General features: G+C 35.3%; 3 protein-coding genes across 3 annotated transcripts in view; 1 reads left to right on the plus strand and 2 right to left on the minus strand.

The window, feature by feature from the left end:
• The window catches only part of LOC132544008 (deleted in malignant brain tumors 1 protein-like), a 10,508-nt gene extending 1,786 nt beyond the window's left edge, over positions 1-8,722 (minus strand). The window contains exons 1-13 of the mRNA XM_060207570.1: positions 8,710-8,722; positions 8,432-8,488; positions 7,510-7,615; positions 6,122-6,252; positions 4,958-5,119; positions 3,481-3,574; positions 3,098-3,207; positions 2,644-2,826; positions 2,249-2,393; positions 1,712-1,833; positions 1,117-1,269; positions 742-844; positions 229-353 (exon numbers count right to left, since the gene is read on the minus strand). Of these exons, the coding sequence (XP_060063553.1) occupies positions 229-353; positions 742-844; positions 1,117-1,269; positions 1,712-1,833; positions 2,249-2,393; positions 2,644-2,826; positions 3,098-3,207; positions 3,481-3,574; positions 4,958-5,119; positions 6,122-6,252; positions 7,510-7,615; positions 8,432-8,488; positions 8,710-8,722 (1,504 nt within the window). The remainder of the gene's footprint in view (positions 1-228; positions 354-741; positions 845-1,116; positions 1,270-1,711; positions 1,834-2,248; positions 2,394-2,643; positions 2,827-3,097; positions 3,208-3,480; positions 3,575-4,957; positions 5,120-6,121; positions 6,253-7,509; positions 7,616-8,431; positions 8,489-8,709) is intronic.
• A 2,131-nt stretch (positions 8,723-10,853) lies between these two features.
• LOC132544048 (uncharacterized) lies at positions 10,854-14,466 on the plus strand. The gene is made up of 5 exons (XM_060207617.1): positions 10,854-10,917; positions 11,366-11,459; positions 11,786-11,910; positions 13,931-14,092; positions 14,291-14,466. The coding sequence occupies exons 1-5, from the start codon at positions 10,854-10,856 to the stop codon at positions 14,464-14,466; spliced, it is 621 nt and encodes a 206-aa protein (XP_060063600.1).
• Positions 14,467-14,849: 383 nt separating this feature from the next.
• Positions 14,850-23,216, minus strand: LOC132543939 (sodium/glucose cotransporter 4-like). Its single transcript, XM_060207496.1, has 14 exons — positions 23,139-23,216; positions 22,097-22,168; positions 21,719-21,823; positions 21,275-21,334; positions 20,533-20,637; positions 20,315-20,420; positions 18,682-18,762; positions 18,277-18,491; positions 17,785-17,920; positions 17,383-17,490; positions 16,846-17,165; positions 16,060-16,281; positions 15,665-15,785; positions 14,850-15,058 (listed from the first exon to the last, which is right to left on the minus strand). The coding sequence occupies exons 1-14, from the start codon at positions 23,214-23,216 to the stop codon at positions 14,850-14,852; spliced, it is 1,938 nt and encodes a 645-aa protein (XP_060063479.1).
• Between the last annotated feature and the right edge of the window lie 1,339 nt (positions 23,217-24,555).

Here is a 24,555-nt window from a genome sequence, read left to right on the forward strand (position 1 = left end):
CAAGTAAACAGCATTTTCATTTCATATCTTGAATGTATAAAGAAACTTTTATCTAGCAATTTGTTAAACAAATCGTTATGCAAAGCAGGAAATTTATTTAAAGTAAAGATCAAAATACATTTAACCAAAACATGTGACCCATTGTAATGGTTAGTCTTCATTTGTCCTTCTTTTCAAAATATTAACTAATTCTGAGGTAGTCTAAATTTGAAGATTGCCAGTACATACCTTTGTAAAGAGTGACCTTGTCGTATGAACAAGGGTAGCTGGCCTCTATTCGGGAATCCTCCACCTGTATCTTGATAACACCCTCACCAGAAGGGTTGTAGATAAGCCAGTATGACGCTTCGTTGCTAATGGAATGCACAACATAATGCCAAATTGACAAATTACATAAACACAAACAAAACATACAGACATGTTAGAAGAATCTAAATGCAAATTTAAAATTCATAAAACTAGGGAAAATATGAGCTTAAATAATTACACAGAAACCGCCGAAAAATTGTAAGGATAATACGAACAGGTGTTACTAAAGGATGAGCGTTCTTTTCTTCACCCGCCATGTAAATCATGGTCAATTCAAGAAAGTAATATCGCGTCCTATTTGAGGAATAGAACAACATTGAAGTGGATATATTCCAATAAAATCATAGTGGTGATGATAAAGTGCCTACACCATTTTTGTTTCCTTGGAGTTAATCAAGCAAATACGATTTAGGTAGATGCTGAAAGTCATACCTGGAGTAGTTATTTGGGTAGTTTGCCGAGGTGAAGTACTGTACAGTAGTCGTTGCGTTTAGATTCGTAATATTTTTCCCAGTGTCAACACATGACGGGGTGTCTGTAATTTAATGAGGTCTACCACTTTACTTACATACATCGTGTAATAAAGCTGTAATATAATCATGTCACTAGGATTTAACAAATCAGTCCATAGGGATCTCTTGGACAAGGAAATAGATATCTAATAATTCCATACCTGACAGAGATACAACTTCAAAATACATGATTTCAGTGAGTGAAATCCTTATAACTTTCAATCATATCCAAAAATTACGAGATCACATCATTGCTTACTGGTACAAATTAGTGAATATATTAAGTATAACAGACCGTGTGTGGTAACAGTATACTGGAACTTAAAGCCCCTGTCTGATGCCGAGCCATCGGATGTGAACACTATGAGAATACTTGTTCCGGTACTGTTAACGCTCTGGAACGAACTCCCACAGAAACTAGCCAGGAGGGGATAATTTGTGGAGGGACCTTTCAAAGTATCAAGAATGTGTCATGTTAAAAAAGAATGGTGCATAATGTCAAAATTATATGTGTCCATTTTCTGCTTCAACTTAAAGCAACATAACATTGGATCTTTAATAGCATAATACAATGATATGTTTCCGTTATACAACTTAAATACATTTAATAAGATGTTTCGGTGATATTACATAGTAGAATCTTTCATTAATATTACATAATAACATGATGTCTTTCAGTGATACTATATAATGTAATATTTTTCAGCGATATTAGATAATTTAATTGCATGTTTCAGTGATATGACACAAGAAAGATGTTTTTACCCGACACTATCAATATTAATTTTTTTCTTTGTTTGAAGATCATGAAACTCAATATTATATATAATAAATAATAAATAGTGAAATCGGTATCATTTACTTAAATTTTACGATAATAGGTGACATACCGTCATACAGAGAGACCTTATCACCGCTACACTCATCACTATTCTCTAGTGACGAATCAACTGCACTCAAAGATATTTGTTCCCCTGACGACGCCTGTATCAGCCAATTACAGTCCAGGTTACTGCGGAAACAAACAAGTGAAGATAGCCAACACCGATTACGATAAGAGTAAGTAATACACGCAAATAAAAAGGAATTTATGTAAGAAGCTTTTGGAAAAAGATCGTATCATAGTTGCTGAAACCTTGGCATCAATGTTTTCAAAATTAAAAAGAGTCGTCTGAACAGAGCAGAAACTCAATTCCTTGTCCCCTTTCCCCACTAAGTGAGCACGTTTTCAAAGCTTGGGAATGTGTCTTATTCATGTTTATAAATTCATAAATCTATATCATCACCTATGTCCTTAAACTTCAACATTATGCTCTTGCAGCAAAACGATTTTAAAATCCAGTCATAATTCCTTGTCATTATACCAGCTATATATCATCACTACAACCCTATGTTAGTATTGTCACAACTCTACAAGGTATGCTTACTGTCCATAGAATTCTGGGTAACCCGGCGTAGTGATGAACCCTGATGACCCGGAAGCAGCAGCGACGGTGATTGTGCCGGAATCGCATGAAGAGGGGGCTGTGTATGTCGTTGTAGCAGCGAGAGGGGAAGCAGATGTGGCGGCGACTGGATTAGCAAATAGAAAATAGCAATAGTGATAACAAGTTAGATGTATTGCCGATGTGTCAAATATCCGATATATGCCAATACAACTTCACAAATCTCAACATATAAATCACACCTCTGCTAATTCTTAGTATTTAGTTTTTAATCCAGTTTTTCCTCCATTCTTTACCGAGTTTATTTTCACTTCTGATATTTTTTGTCATCTTCATCATCGCTCAGCGATAATTGTTGTGCGCAATCGTTGCCATACCTGTTGTTGCGGACGACGCAGACTCATTGTAAGACACAATAAATCCAGTCCTGACAGACTCCATGACAGCCGTACTAAACTGTATAAAGGCCTTGTCTGCAGTGGTGGTCACTGTTGTTGCGTCAGTGAAGGTCGTTCGGTCAGTGCTTAGACTTACTAGTTGACTAGCAGTATTGTCAGAACCTAAACAAACCAAAAAAGTTTAAAATCGTTAGTCCTCCGTTTCTGTTTTGTTTATTTCTCATCTGAATTGTATAATTGCTAGATTAGACCTCTGAGTATAATTTTTTTTTCTTCTAGAAAAAAAAACATGTTGATGCTACAATGTTGAAACCATTTCATCATACCATTTTGATAACTAGAAATGTTAAGATCTGTTCTTTAAACCCCTCTCAGTATCTAGAATTTCCGTTTGATCAACTATGACCAAACTATATGTAATTGTGTAACTCGCCGTCATAGATCGTGAGTGACTCCTCCCCCGCGATGTCCAGGAATACCACCGTGATGGTCAGTGTGCTGGATCCACTGCTAGCGCTAATCAACCACGTACATGTGGAAAACCTGATATGATTAATGACAAATTAGTTTTTCATAATTGATTAATCACAAATCCCATTAAAATCATTTTTCAACGTCTGTAACAAGAATTTAAAATCATCCTTTTCTAAACTCCATTATGTAAACGGGAAATTCATATATTAAAACATAAAGGCAAATGTAATAATAACCTTTTATTTCAGGGTTACGATATTTTGAACTTCAGAGAATTAGAAAAAAAATTGGCTTTACACTAAACTTAACATGATCAATATTCCATGACGAGAAAGTACATACGCGTCCTGTTGACTTGGGAAGTCTGGTGACGTCAGATAGGTCAGTGCCGTACTTGCTGTCAAGGATACGGTACTTGTACACGCTGTAGATGGCGCTGTCAACATTAAGATTGCATATACAAAAGTGATCTACATTATATTTATTCAAGTTTTCTTACATTAGATTTTGCATATTTCAATAACAGAGACGCTTGTGTTGTGTATGTTGAGCTACACAAAGCTAATTATGTGTCCTCTTTGCTATGGTTTTGCATTCAGATCACCAAATACTGTTATGTTCAAACACTTGGCAAGTTCAGAAATAATTATTTCAAAAACACGGTAACTCTCTGTCTTCTAAATCCTCCCAGTCCTCCCAATACCTGTACATTTGTTCAAGGAGTTCTATGTATTGGGATGCTTAGAATCAGGTTTAAAGTTTCGCTTACGGATAGGTATATATGTATGTATATATATATATGTTTGTGTGGGTGTATGTGTGTGTGTACAACTCTTGTTTTACCTAAAGGTAGGTTTATGTGTGTGTACAGTAAATATAGGTTTCTCTACAGGTAAGTTTATATGTTCAGCAATTCCAGTTTTACCTACAGGTAAGTGTATATATATGTGTGTGTACAGCAGCTTTAATTTTTACCTACAGGTAAGTACATATATACAGCAATTTCGGTTTTTACCTACAGGTAAGTATATGTATGTGTACATCAATTTAGTTTTACCTACAGGTAAGAAAATGTAAGTGTACACCAATTTAGTTTTACCTACAGGTAAGTATATGTATGTGTACATCAACTTAGTTATACCTACAGGTACGTATATGTATGTGTACACCAATTTAGTTTTACCTACAGGTAAGTATATGTATGTGTACATCAACTTAGTTATACCTACAGGTAAGTATATGTATGTGTACACCAATTTAGTTTTACCTTAAGGTCGGTGTATATACGTGAACAGCAACTCTCGAAATGCAAACATCTGTACGATGCATTTAAATTCATATTTTGACTCTTGTTTATCTCATTCCAAATTTGGATTTCTTATTTACGTTGGTGTCTTTTGTACGATGCTCTTGTAAAATCGTCGAGATTGCATTTGGTACACAGTGCTGAGTTTCTGTAGCTTGTATGACTTAATAAATTCATGCGTGACAAGGCTTAGAATTAAAGTTTAGTTAGAGTTCTTCTGGAATAATCAAATATGAAAATTATGAAAATTGAATACTGGTGTCAGTGCAAATTATTGTCTAGCTTTTGACATTCATTTCGACCACTTTAGAATTTCTCATTCACCTTCCAGGTTTTAGCAATTTAGACAATAAGCATCGCTGACAGGACGTAGTAGGACGAAACAGCTGTATGATGCAGTTTAATTCATTATTTGGTTCTACTGAATACAATTATGAATCTTTTATTGAAAGTCACTCTTCATTTATATCACCTTTTCAGGTTATGTACGTGGATACACAAAGTCTTACTTACTAGTAGGCTTGTATTTCAGGTATCGCACGGAGAACCCCGTCGCCTGTACACTGGAGTCGGATTTGAGTCTGAGCAATGCGAACTGACCGCTCATCAGGTACATACGCCCTGTTGGCAAACGGTTACAAATCCGTCCCAGGAGGCTGGCACTGGTCGAAGATCCTGCGACGTGATAAAGTCATCGATTTGTTATACACCGGAACACAATGTAAACTACATATCTTTTACTAAGTGATTGTATTCATTGGTTACGTATGTATTTGTTACGTTACTGTCTGCCTATAAAGATACAGAGATTAATCAGCTTAAACTGAGTGACATTCACATGTCCATTGACCGTCACTACCTCACCATGTATCCGTAAAAAGGAAGGAAGCTCACTCACGTGAATTTATCCTATATTTTTTTTTATATATTATATATAAATAAAGCTGCAACAAAAATATTAACTCTTAAGAATTAATTATTATGATACTTTATCCATAATGAAATAAATAATTTGACAATTTAACATCAGGTTTCCGTGCTGAATCTATAAACGGTCATATTGCCGTCTTTAACGTCATGTTTCCAGTTAACGGCTATTATTTCAACTTGGAATAAAAAAAGCACATCTCATAGGAGAATTGACCTCACATTGCGACCATTTATATTCCAAAAGTACACAGCTTCGCCTTGTCCCATATAAATAGGACTGACATTCTAGATATCCTTAGTCCGGCAGTAACTAAGCGAGTAATTGCCAGCGAGTCATTATAGATAACAATCAGTATTTGATTCAGGATTTTCGAAAAGAAAATGGAAACATTTCCCAATCGCTTCAATAACTGAGTCTTCAAGGTACAATATTGCTATACATATGGTGTGTATCTCTTAACAAATAAACGGTCAAAGAGTTCCTTTTCCGATAGAATTTTTGTTGTTCGGTTTTATATGTCAGATAATATTCCTTTCTCAATGAAATTAAACCAAATTGATTATTTTCTTTTATGTTACTGAAGTATTATATTAAATTTTATTCTGTAATGTCGCTTCGAGCCTAACCATAATACAAGATCTTAGATTTAGGATAAATACAACAGAATAGGTAGTCTAATCTACAATCAACAGTCCTCTCTTATATTTTGTTAATCATCCATGTTCAGAAATGACCAGCAACCTTACCGTCGTAGATGGACAGTCCATCGTACGAACATCCGGGGCTATTTTCAATACTGAGATATGTCACGTCTACAAGGACACGGAAAGCTGTGTCAGTATCCGAACCATTTATAAGCCATTTGCAGTCCATGCTTCTGCAATATAAACATGATAATGTATTATTAGGTTTAATACGGACAGATATAAACAGAACTGAATTCCCAACTTTTTATAAATTTATTTAATATTTTTACTTTTCTAATATTCCATAAAACATATGTGATACGGCAATTGCTAAATTTTGCACATGTATTACCGTGATGTGGAGAGGACATTGATAAGATGAGGTAAATTACGTCCTATCATGTAATATTTATGCAATAAGATTCGTTTCAATTAAAAAAGAGGTTTTTATTTCAATTTCCTCCGCAAATGGTACTTGAAAAATTGGAAGAAAAAAAAACAGAAAAAAAAAAAACCCAAAAAAAAAACAAAAATGAGAATAATACTACCGTCCACTCAGGGAGTTTGTTTTATTATGATATATTCACATCATTCACTAGGACTTCTAATATGTAAGAAAACAGTAGTGGAGATATCGGACATTCATAGCGTTATAACGATTTCACTTAAACATCAAAGTTCTCACTAGAAATAGGAAACACTCTACTCGAGTGAGGACAGACAATGGCCATTCTGACACAGGGTATTTCTACTAAATCTCTGTCAGAAAACAGACACTCCCAGTGAGTAAAGGTTACTGGTATCTCTACTCACTGAATATTCTCACTGTTGGTATATACAATAAGCTAGAAACCCTCTACTCGAGGGAGTACGGGTATTCGACTCTCCACGAAGTATCCCCACCACAAGTATTAAGGATTTGTAAGAAAGTCTGTACCCCAGAGAGTGTGCAATCGACATTTCTACTAAATCTTCCCATCACTAGTACTTACGTGTAGTAAGAAACCCTGTGCCCCAGAGAGTGTGTAATCGACATTTCTACTAAATCTTCCCATCACTAGTACTTACGTGTAGTAAGAAACCCTGTACCCCAGAGAGTGTGTAATCGATATCTCTACTAAATCCTCCCACCTTTAGTACTTACGTGTTGTAAGAAACCCTGTACCCCAGAGAGTGTGTAATCGACATTTCTACTAAATCCCACCATCACTAGTACTTACGTGTAGTAAGAAACCCTGTACCCCAGACAGTGTGTAATCGATATCTCTACTAAATCCTCCCACCTTTAGTACTTACGTGTTGTAAGAAACCCTGTACCCCAGACAGTGTGTAATCGACATTTCTACTAAATCCTCCCACCTTTAGTACTTACGTGTTGTAAGAAACCCTGTACCCCAGACAGTGTGTAATCGACATTTCTACTAAATCTTCCCTCCACCAGTACTTACGAGTAGTACGAAACCCTCCATCCTGGGGAGTATAAGTATTGGAGATCTTGTGTAGCTATCTCTTCCGATTCTGCCCGTCGGTTCACTATGTCACACGCACCAAACACTGTTCAAAGAGTAGTAATCAATTTATACTTGAAACTATGTAGTTTTATGATGAAATATCAAAGCGTATGGACTTGTCAGTGTGAAGCCTCTAGAGGCGTGTCGTAGTTATCCCTTCAGCTAGTTAACGTTATCTAATGCTGCTGCTTGTACCGGCACCGAAAGGGATTTGATACGTCAACGACAGGGATTGGATACGTCACCGAGAGGGATTGGATACGTCATCGAAAGGGATTGGATACGTCATAGAGAGAGATTGGATACGTCACCGAAAGGGATGGGATACGTCACCGACAGGGATTGGATACGTCACTGAGAGGGATTGAAACGTCACCGAGAGGAATTGGATACGTCACCTAGAGGGAACGGATACGTCACCGAGAGGGATTGGATACACCACCGCGAGGGATTGAATACGTCACCGAAGCGGATGGGATACGTCACCGAAAGGAATTGGATACGTCACCGAAAGGGATTGGATACGTCACCGAGAAGGATTGGATACGTCACCAAAAGGGATTGGATACGTCACCGAGAGGGATTGGATACGTTCAGAAATAGCTGTAATATTTATTTGGCATTGTGCATTTGACAAGTTATTTGTATGAAACGAAAAAAAACAAAAACAAAAAACAAAAAAAACAAAAAAACAAACTATTATTGACAATAGGTGTACACAAATAACTTCAATCAATCGAAGACATAATTTGCTTTCAGATAAAATCATTAACTTGATAGTCAATAGTAAATGAATACACCATACTATATCGCTCGATATATACCAAATTTAAGATTCTGTATATCTGTATAGACTTACCTTGGGCGATAAGCATAAACAACAACAGACACGATCCAACAGCCTTCATGGTCGTTCCTAGGGAAAGAATTGCGATAACAGTTCAGTCAGAAGATATGGTTTTTATTCTATAACCACACTACATATATTGTGTTCCTGTACAATGCTTAGCAGTTCTGTACAGGTAATTGTCGGTTAGGTCGTTTACACATAGCCAATAGCTACAACTTCTATTTGAATTCATATTAATGTTTTTCAATACGTGTGTCCAAAAATAAAACTGGAGCCTTAATACATACCAGGTGACATCATTTCCTTAGTTGTATCTGCCCTGAAATATTTCTGTCCAATTTGTAGAATATTCTGAGCTTGGTTACTGACCGGAATGGTCGTGTGTGTTATTATTTACTGGTCAGCACACGGACTAGCCACCCGTACACACACAGCGGTCGTTATCATGTCGACAATAGAAATGGAAGTTTAAATCGAGCAAAGAGCGAACATTGTTTTCGTCAATACCTTCTCATGATGATGAAACAACCGTATTGTAATAGGTCGTTATCGTATTTTTTAACTGTTACAAATAGCGTTGTTTGAGCGAAATGCGTGTTTGATTTACAACTTACGATCCAATGTCCAGTTTAAATCCATAGGGTTCTCAAGCCAGTTGACCACGACAAATCCCAACAACAATACTTAACACAATAGAAATAGTCCAACCGGCTATAAACACGCATGGACAATAGTGTATATTATAAGTCAATATGGCCTAAATTTAGACATCATGTCACCACTTTCTTTTTCAGTTTTTGTAACAAATATGAAAACATGAATTCAAACATTTAATGGTCATGGACATTAAATGCATTGATAGAAAATGAATCCGTTTCTATGTTAAAATAACCATCTTTCAACTGTTTCGATATGTATGTGTATAAATACATTTTACTTACACACATGAGTGAACCGTAGATATGTACCTAGGTTGTATATAGCTTTATCTAATGGTATATATTATGTACACTACACTTACTATATGGTATAGTCTCTAGTACTCGATTCTGAGTAGATCTAGGTAGGTGTGTGCTTGTTAATCAATATCAAAACCACTGACAAAGTATTACGAAGACATTTATTACAATGTATGTCTTTCCGGAAGTAAAATAGGGATTCAGTTCTGTTTTATTTATGTTATTAGTTTTAGTCTATATATCTACGAAATGGAAAATATACAAATATATTTCTTCTTTTTTTCCCAATTCAATATCAATGATATCTTGAGATATTCAATTTTTGAATTAAAGAACAAACTAAATGTAAGACAGAAGATATCACCCCTGTTAAAAATCCATGTATTTTTTATAAGATAGTTAATTCTAGAAAACCTCTGGCGGTGAAATAGGACAAGTTTTCATCGGTGAAGAGTTATTGAACATACCTAGAGAATAACCCCTCTTCAAGTTATTGTAGTCTTGGTACCCATATTTTTAAATGAGACGTATGTGCTTTCAAACAGAAACGACATTGTGGAAGACTTGTGGAAGATTTGTTTGTTTGGTAACCCTTACACCTCATTTCTGTTACAATATCTTAGTTATCAAATTGTCAGATATTTTGGTGTTAAAATTTTGATGTGAAGCTTTATTTCGTTTCGATATTTCAATGATTCAATCATAAATTAAGCTCCCATGCCGTTCTTCACTCCCTCGGTAAAGATTTCTTTTGTTTTAAGAGGTAACAACCATAATAATAAGAAAAAAAGAACTCATCCCTCCTTCACACACATATACATATAAAACATAAAATATCCCACGATAGCAACCCCACCCCCTTAAAAAACCCAAAACCACAAAATAAAAACAAAAAACAAACAAACGAACAAAATAAAAAAAAAACCGATTAATTATGTAGCAATTTAATTTGAGGCCAATGTATCCTGACTTAGCATGGAAATTTTCGTACTGATGGGTTAAGTATAAGGTTCTGACCATTGTCCAAAGACCACAGTGACACCACTGCATTCATTAGCAATAGCTTGTTGTTTACTCTCTCTCTATCGATTTTAATACAGTTAAAAGTTTACCCACACTTAAACATATTCGGATTACCTTGATCCTTTGACCACACTCATACAGGGTTGTTAAATCGGAGATTAATGGTGCGGATATGTCGACACTGCATGTACGATCTGCTCCCAGAGAGTTTACTGCTATATACGTGATGGATAGGTGAGTGATAAAGTAACTAAACTTTACCGCATCAAATTAAGAAAAAGATTTCTGCTTCACTGAAATTCAACGCGATATTCAGAAATCTTCGATTTCAAATTATGAAACATACATTGCCGACTTTCCTATCAATACTTTTTGTTTTAGGAGCTGAGCCACAATACAGTGCTTTTTGTTGGAAGGGAATAGAATGATTTCATGGGACCTACTTATCAATGGCGAGAGACGTGTTTTTGGTACTTCTGATATTTAGTATTGTTCATCTTCAGTATGTGTGTGGTAAGTGTATGTGTAGGTAGATTAATCATGGCTGTAAGCTTTCTCATAAAGCTAGCCTGTTGTACTATGTGTTACCTCAAATCAATGCTAAACATACAGTCTTTTAGAAAAGCTGATAGGAGACTTCGCTAATTTTCAAGTGATTTCAACTGTTAAAAAGGATCTTTATTTTCATTCATATAATTATTGAATAATATAATGTAAGTAAACATACTCCCGCCGTAGTATGATATATAACACGCATCACATTAGTGATTGTTGTAACACGTGTGTAAAAACCTGGCGAGTTCATACTGATTTCTAACATCAATCTATATTTCTATAATATCTTCATTTTGAAAACCAAAATGTCTGATGAAAACCTTTTGTTGATGTGAAGCGTATAACAGTCATCAAGAGCTTCCTATCTCTTGGTCTAATCAAATGCATTTTTGATAATGATTTCTAGGCAGCCTGGTATGTGATAACCAGGTAGTTGAATTAGAAGCTACAAAAGAACAGAAGCAACTAGACTTCCCAGGGAACCAAAATGTCACAAACAAGTAAGTATGACCGTAATCCCTTAATTCCTCAGTAGTTACTTACAATGAAGACTACCATTGGCGAGGGGCGTTGTCTGGATAATTGTCTTGGATATCACATTAAGCAGCAATGTCAGTCGTAACTTCTAATATACTTGCTGCAAAAGTCGATCATGTGACAGAAGGGTTCTTAAATTAGTGTTTTTCGTATGTGATTTATGAAACTTTTTTTTTCATTTTAGCTCTGCTTTATGAAAAACTCTCAGACTATGAAATTCAAATTTCAAACCAAAACTCGTGTATTGGTCTTTCTCGGTTCTTATGCTATTACGTCTTCTGAATTCTAGTGTGTACCATTGCCAGTGGCGACTGATCGCTGAAGAGAAGGATTACACAATACAAGTGGTGATGCAATCAGTTGTCATCAATCATGGATCTAACTGTTCCATGTCAAGTCTCAGCTTATATGACGGTACGTTTAAGTTGTAGATATCAAAATACCATTTGTAACTAGTAAGTATGTTATAACTTCTTATGTTGAATAGAGATTGAACATCTTCCTCAGAAATAGTATGACGAGATGGCAATAAGCTTGATCCTCATCAGAAGTAGTGTGACGAGATGACAATAAGCCCGATCCTTATCAGAAGTAGTGTGACGAGATGGCAATAAGCTTGATCCTCATCAGAAGTAGTGTGACGAGATGGCAATAAGCTTGATCCTCATCAGAAGTAGTGTGACGAGATGGCAATAAGCCTGATCCTCATCAGAAGTAGTGTGACGAGATGACAATAAGCCCGATCCTCATCAGAAGTAGTGTGACGAGATGGCAATAAGCTTGATCCTCATCAGAAGTAGTGTGACGAGATGGCAATAAGCTTGATCCTCATCAGAAGTAGTGTGACGAGATTGCAATAATCTTGATCCTCATCAGAAGTAGTGTGACGAGATGGCAATAAGCTTGATCCTCATCAGAAGTAGTGTGACGAGATTGCAATAAGCTTGATCCTCATCAGAAGTAGTGTGACGAGATGGCAATAAGCTTGATCCTCATCAGAAGTAGTGTGACGAGATGGCAATAAGCTTGATCCTCATCAGAAGTAGTGTTACGAGATGACAATAAGCTTGATCCTCATCAGAAGTAGTGTGACGAGATGGCAATAAGCTTGATCCTCATCAGAAGTAGTGTGACGAGATGGCAATAAGCTTGATCCTCATCAGAAGTAGTGTGACGAGATGGCAATAAGCTTGATCCTCATCAGAAGTAGTGTGACGAGATGGCAATAAGCTTGATCCTCATCAGAAGTAGTGTGACGAGATGGCAATAAGCCTGATCCTCATCAGAAGTAGTGTGGCGAGATGGCAATAAGCTTGATCCTCATCAGAAGTAGTGTGACGAGATGGCAATAAGCCTGATCCTCATCAGAAGTAGTGTGGCGAGATGGCAATAAGCTTGATCCTCATCAGAAGTAGTGTGGCGAGATGGCAATAAGCCTGATCCTCATCAGAAGTAGTGTGGCGAGATGGCAATAAGCTTGATCCTCATCAGAAGTAGTGTGGCGAGATGGCAATAAGCCTGATCCTCATCAGAAGTAGTGTGACGAGATGGCAATAAGCTCGATCCTTATCAGAAGTAGTGTGGCGAGATGGCAATTAACTTGATCCTCATCAGAAGTAGTGTGGCGAGATGGCAATAAGCTTGATCCTCATCAGAAGTTGGTGTGACGAGATAGCAATAAGCTTCATCTTCATCAATTTACATGATATGTAAACTATTTCGTTAAACGAAATCAATCGAACACCCTTTCATGATGAGAATGTTTCTAGTGTCGCTAAGCAAAAATGAAGCATTCATGGTTAAGCCACAACCAATACTATTGTAAAACAGGATGACAGTTTATGTACAGTCCCGAGGATTCGGGTAAGCTATCAAACGGAAGGCCTCGTATTTCTCGTTTTGAAGCCCTCGGTTATCGTGAGACACCTGAACAATACAGAGATATGATACCTCATTTAGACTACGATTTTAGAACAAAACAACCTATGTTCCCTGAACCAAATACAGACAACTTGATGGCGACTTTCTGTCTGCAGCACAAACAAAGAATATCAATTATTATCTAAGTGTTCTCAATGGGTGGTAAGAAATGAAAAGTTATTTCTCATTTGGTTTAGGGTAAGGGTACTCTCGAAAAATTTTAAAGCAGTATCTACTTAACTACATCATACTTCATATACAACTGCAGCACGCTGCATACAACGTACTTCTTACAAAAATTAATTCCCATTTGGTATGACAGTACTTATCAGAATAGGCCATGATTTTCTTCAAAACGTTCTCTTCCGGTTAAAATTGCATGATAATAATAATTTAAGTCAACACCGATCCAAATTTCTTTTCGTAAATATTTTGAACAGTTTAAATAATGATTCAAGACATTGTATACCAATAAATTGTAAAGAATTACACTAGGTTATATTTCTACGTTTAGGACATGACTCTACAGACTACCTCCTTCGTCAGGAATGCAGCAACAGGACAGAAAACATGGTTGTAAACAGTTCCAATGAGAACGTCTATATTGTATGGTTATTACCTGCGGGGTTGACCAACTCTAATACATTTACCATTGCGTATGCAGCTCGGGACAATGGTGAGTCGACAAAAAAATTATCATTCAAACAAAATCTAATCCATCAATATTTTGTAAAGTATTTGATCAAGAAAGTTGAAAGTTTTATTGACTTTAAGATAAAACTGGGCTCACAGATTGCTTGTAGATATTGTCATATTGATGAGATACATTTTAAATGATCATTATTTATAATATAATATATAATTTGTCTTTCAGGAGGTAAGACTCACAATTTTACCAAAACAAGTCACGCTGGTGTCATTGCTGCAATAATCTTGGTCATCGTCTTCACTTTGTCTATCGTCATGGCGGTTGTTTGCTTTTTTAGAAACAGAGCAAAGATGGAGAGACGAAATGTACGTCAGCAAGATAGTTATATTCGACAAAGATAAATAAAAAAAGTAATTCGTATTTCTTATCATCAATAAAATTCTTATTTCAATCAATGTAAACTTAATGTACAATGCATAATATGAGATGCTCCAGTGTAAAAAAATGAACGCTGCAAATGCGTAGATGAAAATTTAGTTATATATGATGTTTCATTGTCACAATGGTAACAGCACCAGCATAGCTTTCAACATCGCGTTGGAAGTTGCATTACAGATACAAGACAGAAGCACGATATCACAAAACAATGATTCCGATTGCATAATACTAACACAAAACTGTCCGCTATGAAAATGTAGAATGAATTCGATCTGAATCCGAACGCTACAGTGTTTACAATTAATACATGAACTGGTCCATCCATCAATGTTTTAATACATATTCTTCAGTAGAAAAATCCAATGAGAAATACAGTAAATGTTGCTAACGCTATTGCAAATGCATTCAGTGTTTTCCTCCAGAACTTTGTCTGATGTATAGAGGTCAATTTTGCTCTCAGGGCACGTTTCTGTTCTGACGTCAGCTTCTGTTTAGGTTGGTCCGTTGTTCCACATACCCAGTTGTAACAGTATCTCTTGAAGTTACCTAACGCACCTGTAAAACAATATTCAAATACATTGAAAGACGGTATATATACATCTATTTCGAAAAAGATAAATAACAATTCTGAGCACTCAAGGTATGGTTAGAATATCATATTGATATATCGAAAATTATAAAGTGAAAAACAGTGAGATTTCGGCGTCACAAAAAATGTTTGATATCAAAAAGTGTATGCACATCCACGTTTTAGTTAAGGGCTTTCCACTTCGAAAGTGAGATTTGTCAAGGCTAACGCAACATTTTTTTCTGTTATGAACATTTGAACAAAATCAAACCAATGAAGCAAATAAATGTCAAATAAAATTGCACATTTCTGAATTTCAAACAGACGATATGTAGTGCATTTTGAATATACATTACATAACAAAATACATTTGCACATTAAGGTTTTTTTATACTAGACTCATTTGTTTTTCATTATCACATAATTGAATAATTATAAGGAAGTACTGTATATCGAGACTTGCTGGATTTTTTACCGTTTACAAATTTAGATGAAAAAATATTAATTGACATAAATCAAAATAAAGTGGTTAATATTGAAATAGCTTAGTTATCGTTATTTCAATAAAGAACGTATATATATCACGGATGTACCTGTTTCATCATCAGTTGTCCCTGATTTTGTGTCATCTTCCTCGTCCGCCATTTCCTCGTCCTCGGAGTCAAGATCCGGTTCTAAAGGGTCATTTCTTGTCCAGAACGTCACACGCCGCAGCTAAAGATGCAATTTAAATAACCTTATTAAAATAATAATAGTAAGAAAAATACTGTGGGGGACTTAAAACGTTCTGCTCTCTCTCTCTCTCTCTCTCTCTCTCTCTCTCTCTCTCTCTCTCTCTCTCTCATTTCTTATGCAATAATGAAAATAAAACTCTTTGTTATGCTATTGTTTACGGTTATGTAGCAATTATTTCCATTATTTAAGATGAAAAATCTCAATTATTGTTTTTATTTATCTATTAACTGTAGAAGTTATACACGTATGTTACCTTCCGCTCTGGGCGTGGTTCAGTCAACAGGCTGATAACAACCATCACAATGGTAGCGATGACAGCCAAGATGGTGGCGAAGTGTAAGAAATCGACCTTGCTGACAATGTCCGGCCTGGTGTCTGGGTCGCCACTGCCACAGTTCGGCGGCGTGTAAACAAAGTCCAGCACCATTCTAATTACCCCGATCACCAGACACACAATCAGGCCCCAGAAAACACCCTGCATATAAATGGTGCGCCGTTTTAACAACTGTGCATCATCATAATACTTTTTTTTTTTTTTTTTTTAAATAATTTCAAATTACAAAATACTTAACAATGTGGCTAAAGGACAAATATAAAAATTAAACACGCTGGCGCAAAACCTGACAACGCTTTACTCAACTTGCAACAAAATCAGGATAAGAATGTCAACACCAGGAAAAAAAAAGTGAATGAATAAGAAATTAAAAGAAACGTCGGATGATAAAAAATTGTTCATACAGACAACCGAAAGGCGAACTAGAAAGCTCTAGAGAGGAAACAGCTCGCTGCATCTCGTTAGATGTCATGACAGAAAGTCTTTGTCGTCATAGGCGAAAAAGAAATCGTACAGTCTATTCGACTGTTTACATTACAGCGATAATATTTAACCTGCATTCAGCTGTAGATGAGGTGTAAGGGAAATAACTCACAGTGGTTTTATCCGTTTGAATAATGCCTTACTAAATCAGTTTTGGATAAAATATAAGTTATATAATAACTATGTTAAAGAACCAGAAATTAATATCAAATTATGTCGTACCGCTTCCGTTGTACGTTTCCAGAACACTCCCAAAAGAAAGAGTATACACCATGGAGGGATCAAATAACTTCTGATAGACTGCATGTACGCCCAGAACTGTCCTCCCTGGACTTTTTCCATTACTGGTAGCCATAGTATACTTGTCACGACGAGGATAAGCACAGTCACTCGACCCACTATCATCAGTTCTGTATTCTTGGCGTTTTTTCTGTACATGCGCCAAACGTCCAACGTAATTACAGAACTGGCACTGTTTAATATCGACGTTAGAGAGCTCATCAGCGCTGCCAACAGTGCCGCCAGCATTAAGCCGCGAATACCTTAAAGAAAATGAACATCTATTATAAATGGAACTTTCGCGTTTCCACTATGTTGTAAAATGCCCAACTGACGTGCCATTTCCCTAAATGTATGCATTGACCATACGTACATGGAACATCTTTATTTAGTATTTACAGTGTTATTACTGACAATCCAAATGGCAAAGGTAACTATGTTAGATCAAAATAACTGTTTTAATATGATTCAAATACGGACCTTCCGGCAGAATACGAAGGACAAGTAGTGGGTAGGCCAGATTTGAACATCCAGCCCTATTTTGACAGATCTCAAAGCATTTGTCTGGATCTGCACATGCAACCTCCTCTGTAAAACAAAAGGATTCAAATATATTTTCTAGGGAACGTGTTGTCTTAAAATAAGCATCTGAATACTATGCTTGATTGTGTACTATATTGTTGGTAAAATTATATACTTAAATCTAAAATTCACATCTTAAAGACTAAGACTTGATATTGTGCTGCAGTTTCTTTATTCGTCCTCTTCTGTTAGAAAAAAAAACTTAGAAGCTTGCAGATAAATTTTTGAGCTTGATAATCAATTATTGTATGTTTAAAAGATTCCTTGTGTTATTTTGATTTTGATACATGAGATACATACGAGGATATTTAATCCGACTGACCATGCCGGGAATAACAAACATAAGAAAAGACGTGAGTTTCAGTAGACCTCCAAGCAATGCTCCACCTTTAGAGTGATTCATGTTTCTAGCCGACAGACACCTTTGTACAATAAGCTGTAGAAAAAACAAGTTTTATAATATCACTGTCACCAGTTTGTAGCAGAAATACATTTGATTGCGAATTGACAAACATTTTCGAATTTTCTGGATTTGCCTGTGATTGATGATATTAATTTAATAGATAAAACGATTTTAAGTCGACGAGTGCTAACGAATCAGATGTGATAATGAAGATGACATGATGTATTTAGAAATCAGATGTAATGATGAAGATGACGCAAAGTGTTATGAAATAAGATGTTAAAATGAAGGTAACGTGTTGTATCAAGGAATGAGAAACAGAAAAGACAGATATGAGAGGAACATGTCTTTTCTTCAAAGTAGGTACAAATACCGATGCAATCAACTACCTGATCTTGAGTCCAAACGTACAAGCCCAATGTTGACAGTCCCAAAAGAGCACCAGGCCATGGGATGTCTCCTGTGACCGCATCACGGACAATGTGGAATGAGTCTTCGCGTGGTAGTCCACACGAGTACATTGACATGTTCGTAAGTGTGTAGTTTGCTGCTGATGTCATGAACTTGTCCTGGATTGCGCCCCAGCCACCAACATCCACCCATGCTACAAATAAATTGTGGCAGTCACAGTGAAACCAAACATACATATATGTATTAGACTTCACATGAATACACACACAAGATGATGAAGAAAACAGCATCAGATAATAAGTTTAGATTGATATAGAAAATAATGATGTATTTCAAAGTTAAATCTTAAACCCCACAATTTTGATTTTGCAATTAGTACTTACAGGTTATAAAGAGAATGGTAGCGCCAATAATTAGTACAATTGTTTGTAATGTATCTGTATATATCACAGCAGCTAGACCTCCTGTAAAACAAACGAACACCAAATTAGACGATTGACGAAATATGTATTTGAATAATGTGTTATGTCTTATGTAGTAGTGTGTAGCGTTAATATCGTGTATACATAATGTAAACAATACATTTCAATCAAGCAGTCCATTAGATCGGGTATTTGTCTCAATCCTTAAGACTTTAAGTGTAATACCAATCATAATTTCAATCCGAAAGTATTTCAAAACCAAAATTATGAAAATAGCCGTGTAGAACACCGCTTTTCTGTGAAAAATGTCTGCGCAGCCATTTTGTGAATCAGAAAATTATGTGCTGACCTATTAGTTGGTTTTATCAAGAATATTCGACAAGATACATTAAACTTTTATCTAGCAAAATGCACCATGAAATTGTGCTGCATATTATTATAAATAATTAATGTACACATGTGCTTCAATTACAAAAGATCTATCAAACTAAGTTAAGATAATCATACAATTTACTTCAGTGGAACTGTGAAAAGAAGAAAAAGGATATATATGAATAAATAGACTTTAAATACGTTGATGTATGCCTCGGCATACTTATACCGACAGAATTATGCATGAACACACGATCCCCTCAAATATAACATCGTTCTCTTTACACATCTTCTATGTGCCCGGTACTCCACTAACTATGATTATCTTATTATCATGGAAGAAAGGGAAGTAAACATACATATGTACATACATATCAGTTCAAGATCTTAGTTTTAACATAATTAGTGTTATTTAAACAGTGATAAAAATATTATCATAGTATTTTAAAATTGGATATGGCTCTTTTATAATTACTTTTAAAAAATATTTAAATTTTCTTCATGAAAGTGAAGTACAATATCATTTATAAACAATTTCTATTTCGATATTGAGAAGAAATATCTTCTTTTTTTCTCGGAATTTTACATACGGTAATTCTATGTTATTTACTGACAGAAATTCGCAGATAATTCGTATTATTTGTAACACGTAGTATGCTTGTAAAGTTTGTTGATTTCAACCATATCGATGAATGTAAGATTGAAACATGTAAAATTTATTAATCAGGATAATACATTTTTTAAAAGTGCGATATTTAGGAAAGAAGATATGGTTAGAAGTATTTACGTGAAAATCAAACTCACTGTGATGTTACATTGGTGTGTTACATGAAAAGGGATATCTCTACATTACATGGGTATGTTCCGTAGACAGGGATACCTCAACATTACATGGGTATGTTCCATAGACAGAGATATCTTAACCTAAGATGGGCCTGTTCTGTTTACAAGGATATCTCTACCTAACATTGGTCTGTTCTGTATAAAGGGATATCTCAACCCAACCTTACATGGGTGTGCTTTGTGGATAAAGAACACAGCAACAAATCTGTTATTGTTGCAAAACCTATTCATCAAGCAAACATCTATTTCCTATGAAATATGCGTCGATATTGGTGACGTTACCATTTTGCGACTTGATCACGCCACATGGGGTTATCTGTGATGCATGTGAGGAGATATAATGCCTTAAAAATCGTGTAGAACATTTCCCAATAATTACCAACAATGGTGTATACTGCTGTCACAGTGAGTATGATAACGACACTGAGATAGAGATTCCATCCGAGGATTTGTTGTAGAAACATTGCGCCAGTGAAAATCTCAATCTGCAATGAAAACATAGACATGTCAGTAGTTAGGTTTCAAAGACGCTTGTACTGAATTAAAAAACATAATGAAGAAGTTAGTGTTAGTGGTAGAGAGTAATTTATAACGCACCGAGATGTTAAAGAGGATGTACCCGATCAAAGACATGATGGATGAGTAGATTCGGATCCGCTTTCCTCCATATCTCTTCCGCAAATATTGGGGCGTGGTAAAAGACTGTTGAAAACAAAACAGACTTATAACATAAAATTAAGAATGTTCACAAAGTATGATATATTGTAACTATGGAAACATTAGGGACCTAGCGAGTTACATTAATCTGTTCAAATCAGACATTTCTCAAGCTTTTTTTATGTTTTCAAATTCTATACATGTAACCATTATTGTGTTAGATACTGAGGTTAATGTAGAAAGAATAACAGCAAGTGATTGTTATGGAAACTGATAAATAATGCTTAAGTAAAAACATCTGGGATCTTTTCATGTACCAATACCAAATTATCATAATCAAAACTCCAATTCAATACAGTTATGACAAAAAAAAAAAAAAATTAAAATAACAAAAGAAAGATTTACAAAGAGATTCTTGGAAGAATATAAGGAAATACCAATATAACAACATTTCTGTAATTCGATCTGAAATTCAATTATAGAGATAATGATATAGAGCTAAATATAAACACAAGAAAACTTTACACTGAGGCTCTTGAAAAAAGTACAAGGAGAGTGGCACTTTTCAAATTAGCTGGAATTAGATGCTTATATTTCATCCTAGTAAAAAGGAGAAAGTACACGTTTTACATGTACAGAGTAGTATTGTTTAAACAAGGTATGGGGAGCAAATGACACGTACCCCACACGAAACATACACTGGTACAAATATCCAGCCCAACGCGATGAGAAAAAACGCAGCCTGAAAGTATCAAATTCTAATTGTAAACATGACAATGAATACATAACAGCATATACACATAGATAATTGTCTGAGAATAGATTTAAAAAGAAGTTGTTAAACTATGTAACTTGACATTAGATACTGAGAGAAAAGCATAATAAATCATTCATCATTTCTCCATTTCATTTCTGGATTATCGACACAAGGCAATACTCGTTTTAAATGCAGATTTAAAATCAGAAATAGTTAAACCGAAAAATGAATACAGATTGTAGCTGAGCAGGTAAATACTATGCTATTCAGTATTTCTTGTTGATAATAATGACGTTGTTGGGCAACTATTTCAGTTATAAACATTGTGAAATAAATATTAGGTAATTTTTGTGAGACATCAGTACGTACATGCCATTCATATATAGTGACCGCTAGTCCAGAGGCTGCAGCTGAACCGGCAAGTCCTATAAACATTGGGGCTCCTATGTTGCTGGCATAGATAGATGCTCCAATCTAATGACAGTCGAAACGAAATATTGTAAACATTTCTTAATCTAGTTAAGATATAATCTTATACTATTCATAACAATTATACATTCTGTATTGAATTATAACAAATTTATATTTTATTTTAACTTATTCCAAACTCTTTTAATGTGGTTGTTTCATTGAGATTTGTCATTGATTAACTATATTTCAATATGTATAGTTTTATGCAATATAAATTCACTTATGAGTCTAGCTACATAAATGCATTATCTTAATGTTGATACACAAATGTCATACCGGTATCCAGTGCATATCTTTTCCCGCCAGAAAATAACCCTGTGAACTCCCCCTGTTTGGCCGACATGTTGACTACAATACAATGTAAAAGGTTATCACATTTATATATCTTTACAAAAACACCCTCACCAAAAGGATGATCACCTAACTAAAATGACAATAGGGAGAGGTCATTTACAAGGCAATCCTATTTCAACACCGTCCTATCCCAGTGGTAGATGGTCAACCGTCTGTACCGATCACTCTGGAGCAGTGGGTGTTCAGTGGCCGTGAGCATTTTCTTCTTCTCAAATGACGATCAAATGTCTTATGTATTTTTATCATCGCTCGTAATGCGTATTAAATAAAGGTCATGGTAAGACATAATTGTATGTAAACATTATTTGTATCAGCAACAGACAATGTAAACGTTCAGGGCAATCATATTTTTAAACCATAGATACAGCGGAAATTAGCACAGAGATCCATGAAGAGATCTTAAAATACAAACATGCATGGTTTGATTTATAAATAGTTGAGCTATTAACACATGAATAATATCTTGCAGGATATAATATATCAACAAACCATATACTGGTAGTGTAATGTAGTCATACACTGAAAGGAAATTGTGGACACACCCCACTGTTTCCTGTTAACGCATATTGTGTTCCGAAGTTACAAATATAGTATCAATATTTAAAGGCATCACAACATTTTACCTGTTCACCAACAGCGTCGTCTCCGGTATATTTAATGCAGCTATGTGGTTGTATTTTAGCACGTAAAATGTCCTTCAGTCAATTCTAAGCTTATGATGTTTGTGACGCAATGAATCCTACACTTGTGCCGATATATTTTTAATGTAATACATACATGTAATATGCCAGGATAAATAATGTAAACAAACACGATCTTAGAATAATACGACAATGCTTTGTTGTAACACATACATGTAGATTAGATGTTATGTTAATAATTACACATATTAGTAACACAGGTACAGATTTCCGTTAGTAATCTCCTAAATATAGATATACATTTTAAAGTAAGCATACTGTACCAAGATTCCCACGACTATCACAACGGCAAAGTATATGCCGATCGTCAGGTAATCTCCCCACGCCAGTGTTTCCGTCATTTTGTTGATGGATTCTCTCTCGTCTTCCCGCTACTTCCAAATAGGAGAGAGGCGTCCAGGATCAAGCATCGGTTAAGTACACAATGACCAGGAATAAGTCCAGGTGATTTAGTAAAAATTTACATATTGTAGCTGGTAAGGTAAATACTCCGATGAATTTCGGGTCATCACCGCTCAGGTAAACATACGACAGGATTTCTTCACGTGTTTAGGTCGGCTTTCACGCTCTATTGCGTTTGAGTTTATCCTAACGTACTGTGACCTGTCCTTTACATTAAGCATTCGTTGTATGATGTTTGTTTCACGACAAGCGCAAGCGATTGTATCATACCACAAGATAATTACTTGATCAACAATTGAGTATGAAAAATCACTACATATGTTTCTGACTATTGTTTCGCAAAATGTAAATCTACTGTATATCTACAGTGGTTAACCTAATAACGGATATAAAAGATAAAATATGTTTCATTATGAAGTATTTGTTTCACTTTATTCTTTACATAATTAAAATTTTAAAACAAGAGGAAGTTTCCTCAACTCATTTTTGTCCTAAGTCGAAAATTATCAAAGACAACACACACTAATGTCCACACCTACTACCACAGGTTCATTGTATCAATGTCTGGAGTGGAATTGCCACTTAAAGAAGAAGTTTAAGTTTAACAATTTAAGATGGATAACAATGATGTTTACAATGAATTAATATATACAAATAAATATATAACAAATATATGATAAATAACAAATATATACGCTCTGGTAACGTCATAAGCCCTAAAGATGGACAATCTCAGATGGATCAAAATGGACCTTAAATTAGCACTATCAACATATAAATGATAGCAAAATACCAACTGACCTATAAATATGTGAGGAAATTCAAACTAAAGCTAGATAACACTAGTAAAACTATAAAACTTGGATATAAATTTTACTACTGGTGTGCCCCAGGAAAATAGCCGCTGAAGTGTTAAATCAATAACAACTGTTAAGTATTACACCAGAATACTGAGCCTTAGTTTAGGGATACTAAAGTATCAAAATGTAAATATCCAACAACTTCTATATTTTTTTTCTCACTGCATATCTCATATATCTGTATATGCATATGATAACCCGGCCCACTACTGCCCCTCTATCATAAACTATCCTACATAAATAAGGTTAACTCCCACTTCCTGACAACTACAGGTATTAGCTTACAATCACAACATACATGTATTAAGTACCAGAACCTTCCGCTAACGTGACAGATTTCCCAAACAAAATCCTGCAATGCAAACGATTGGTTCGATCTGGAATAGGTAACCAATCAAATATGGGTTTGCATAAATAA

The sequence above is a fragment of the Ylistrum balloti genome, unplaced genomic scaffold (assembly GCF_031769215.1).
Source record: "Ylistrum balloti isolate Yb309-2 unplaced genomic scaffold, AGI_CSIRO_Ybal_v1 Utg369586, whole genome shotgun sequence".
NCBI lineage: Eukaryota > Metazoa > Mollusca > Bivalvia > Pectinida > Pectinidae > Ylistrum > Ylistrum balloti.

Bases quoted from the DNA above. Each gene is read 5' to 3' on its own strand.
- LOC132544048 (XM_060207617.1), top strand. From the start codon at position 10,854: ATGGCGAGAGACGTGTTTTTGGTACTTCTGATATTTAGTATTGTTCAT. The intron at 10,918-11,365 runs GTAAGTGTATGT...AATGATTTCTAG, and splicing joins TCATCTTCAGTATGTGTGTG to GCAGCCTGGTATGTGATAAC. The intron at 14,093-14,290 runs GTGAGTCGACAA...TTTGTCTTTCAG, and splicing joins GTATGCAGCTCGGGACAATG to GAGGTAAGACTCACAATTTT.
- LOC132543939 (XM_060207496.1), bottom strand. From the start codon at position 23,216: ATGACGGAAACACTGGCGTGGGGAGATTACCTGACGATCGGCATATAC. The intron at 16,282-16,845 runs GTACGACATAAT...ATTTATATGCAG, and splicing joins GGAAACGTACAACGGAAGCG to GGTGTTTTCTGGGGCCTGAT. The intron at 15,059-15,664 runs GTACATCCGTGA...ATTGTTTTACAG, and splicing joins GACAACTGATGATGAAACAG to GTGCGTTAGGTAACTTCAAG.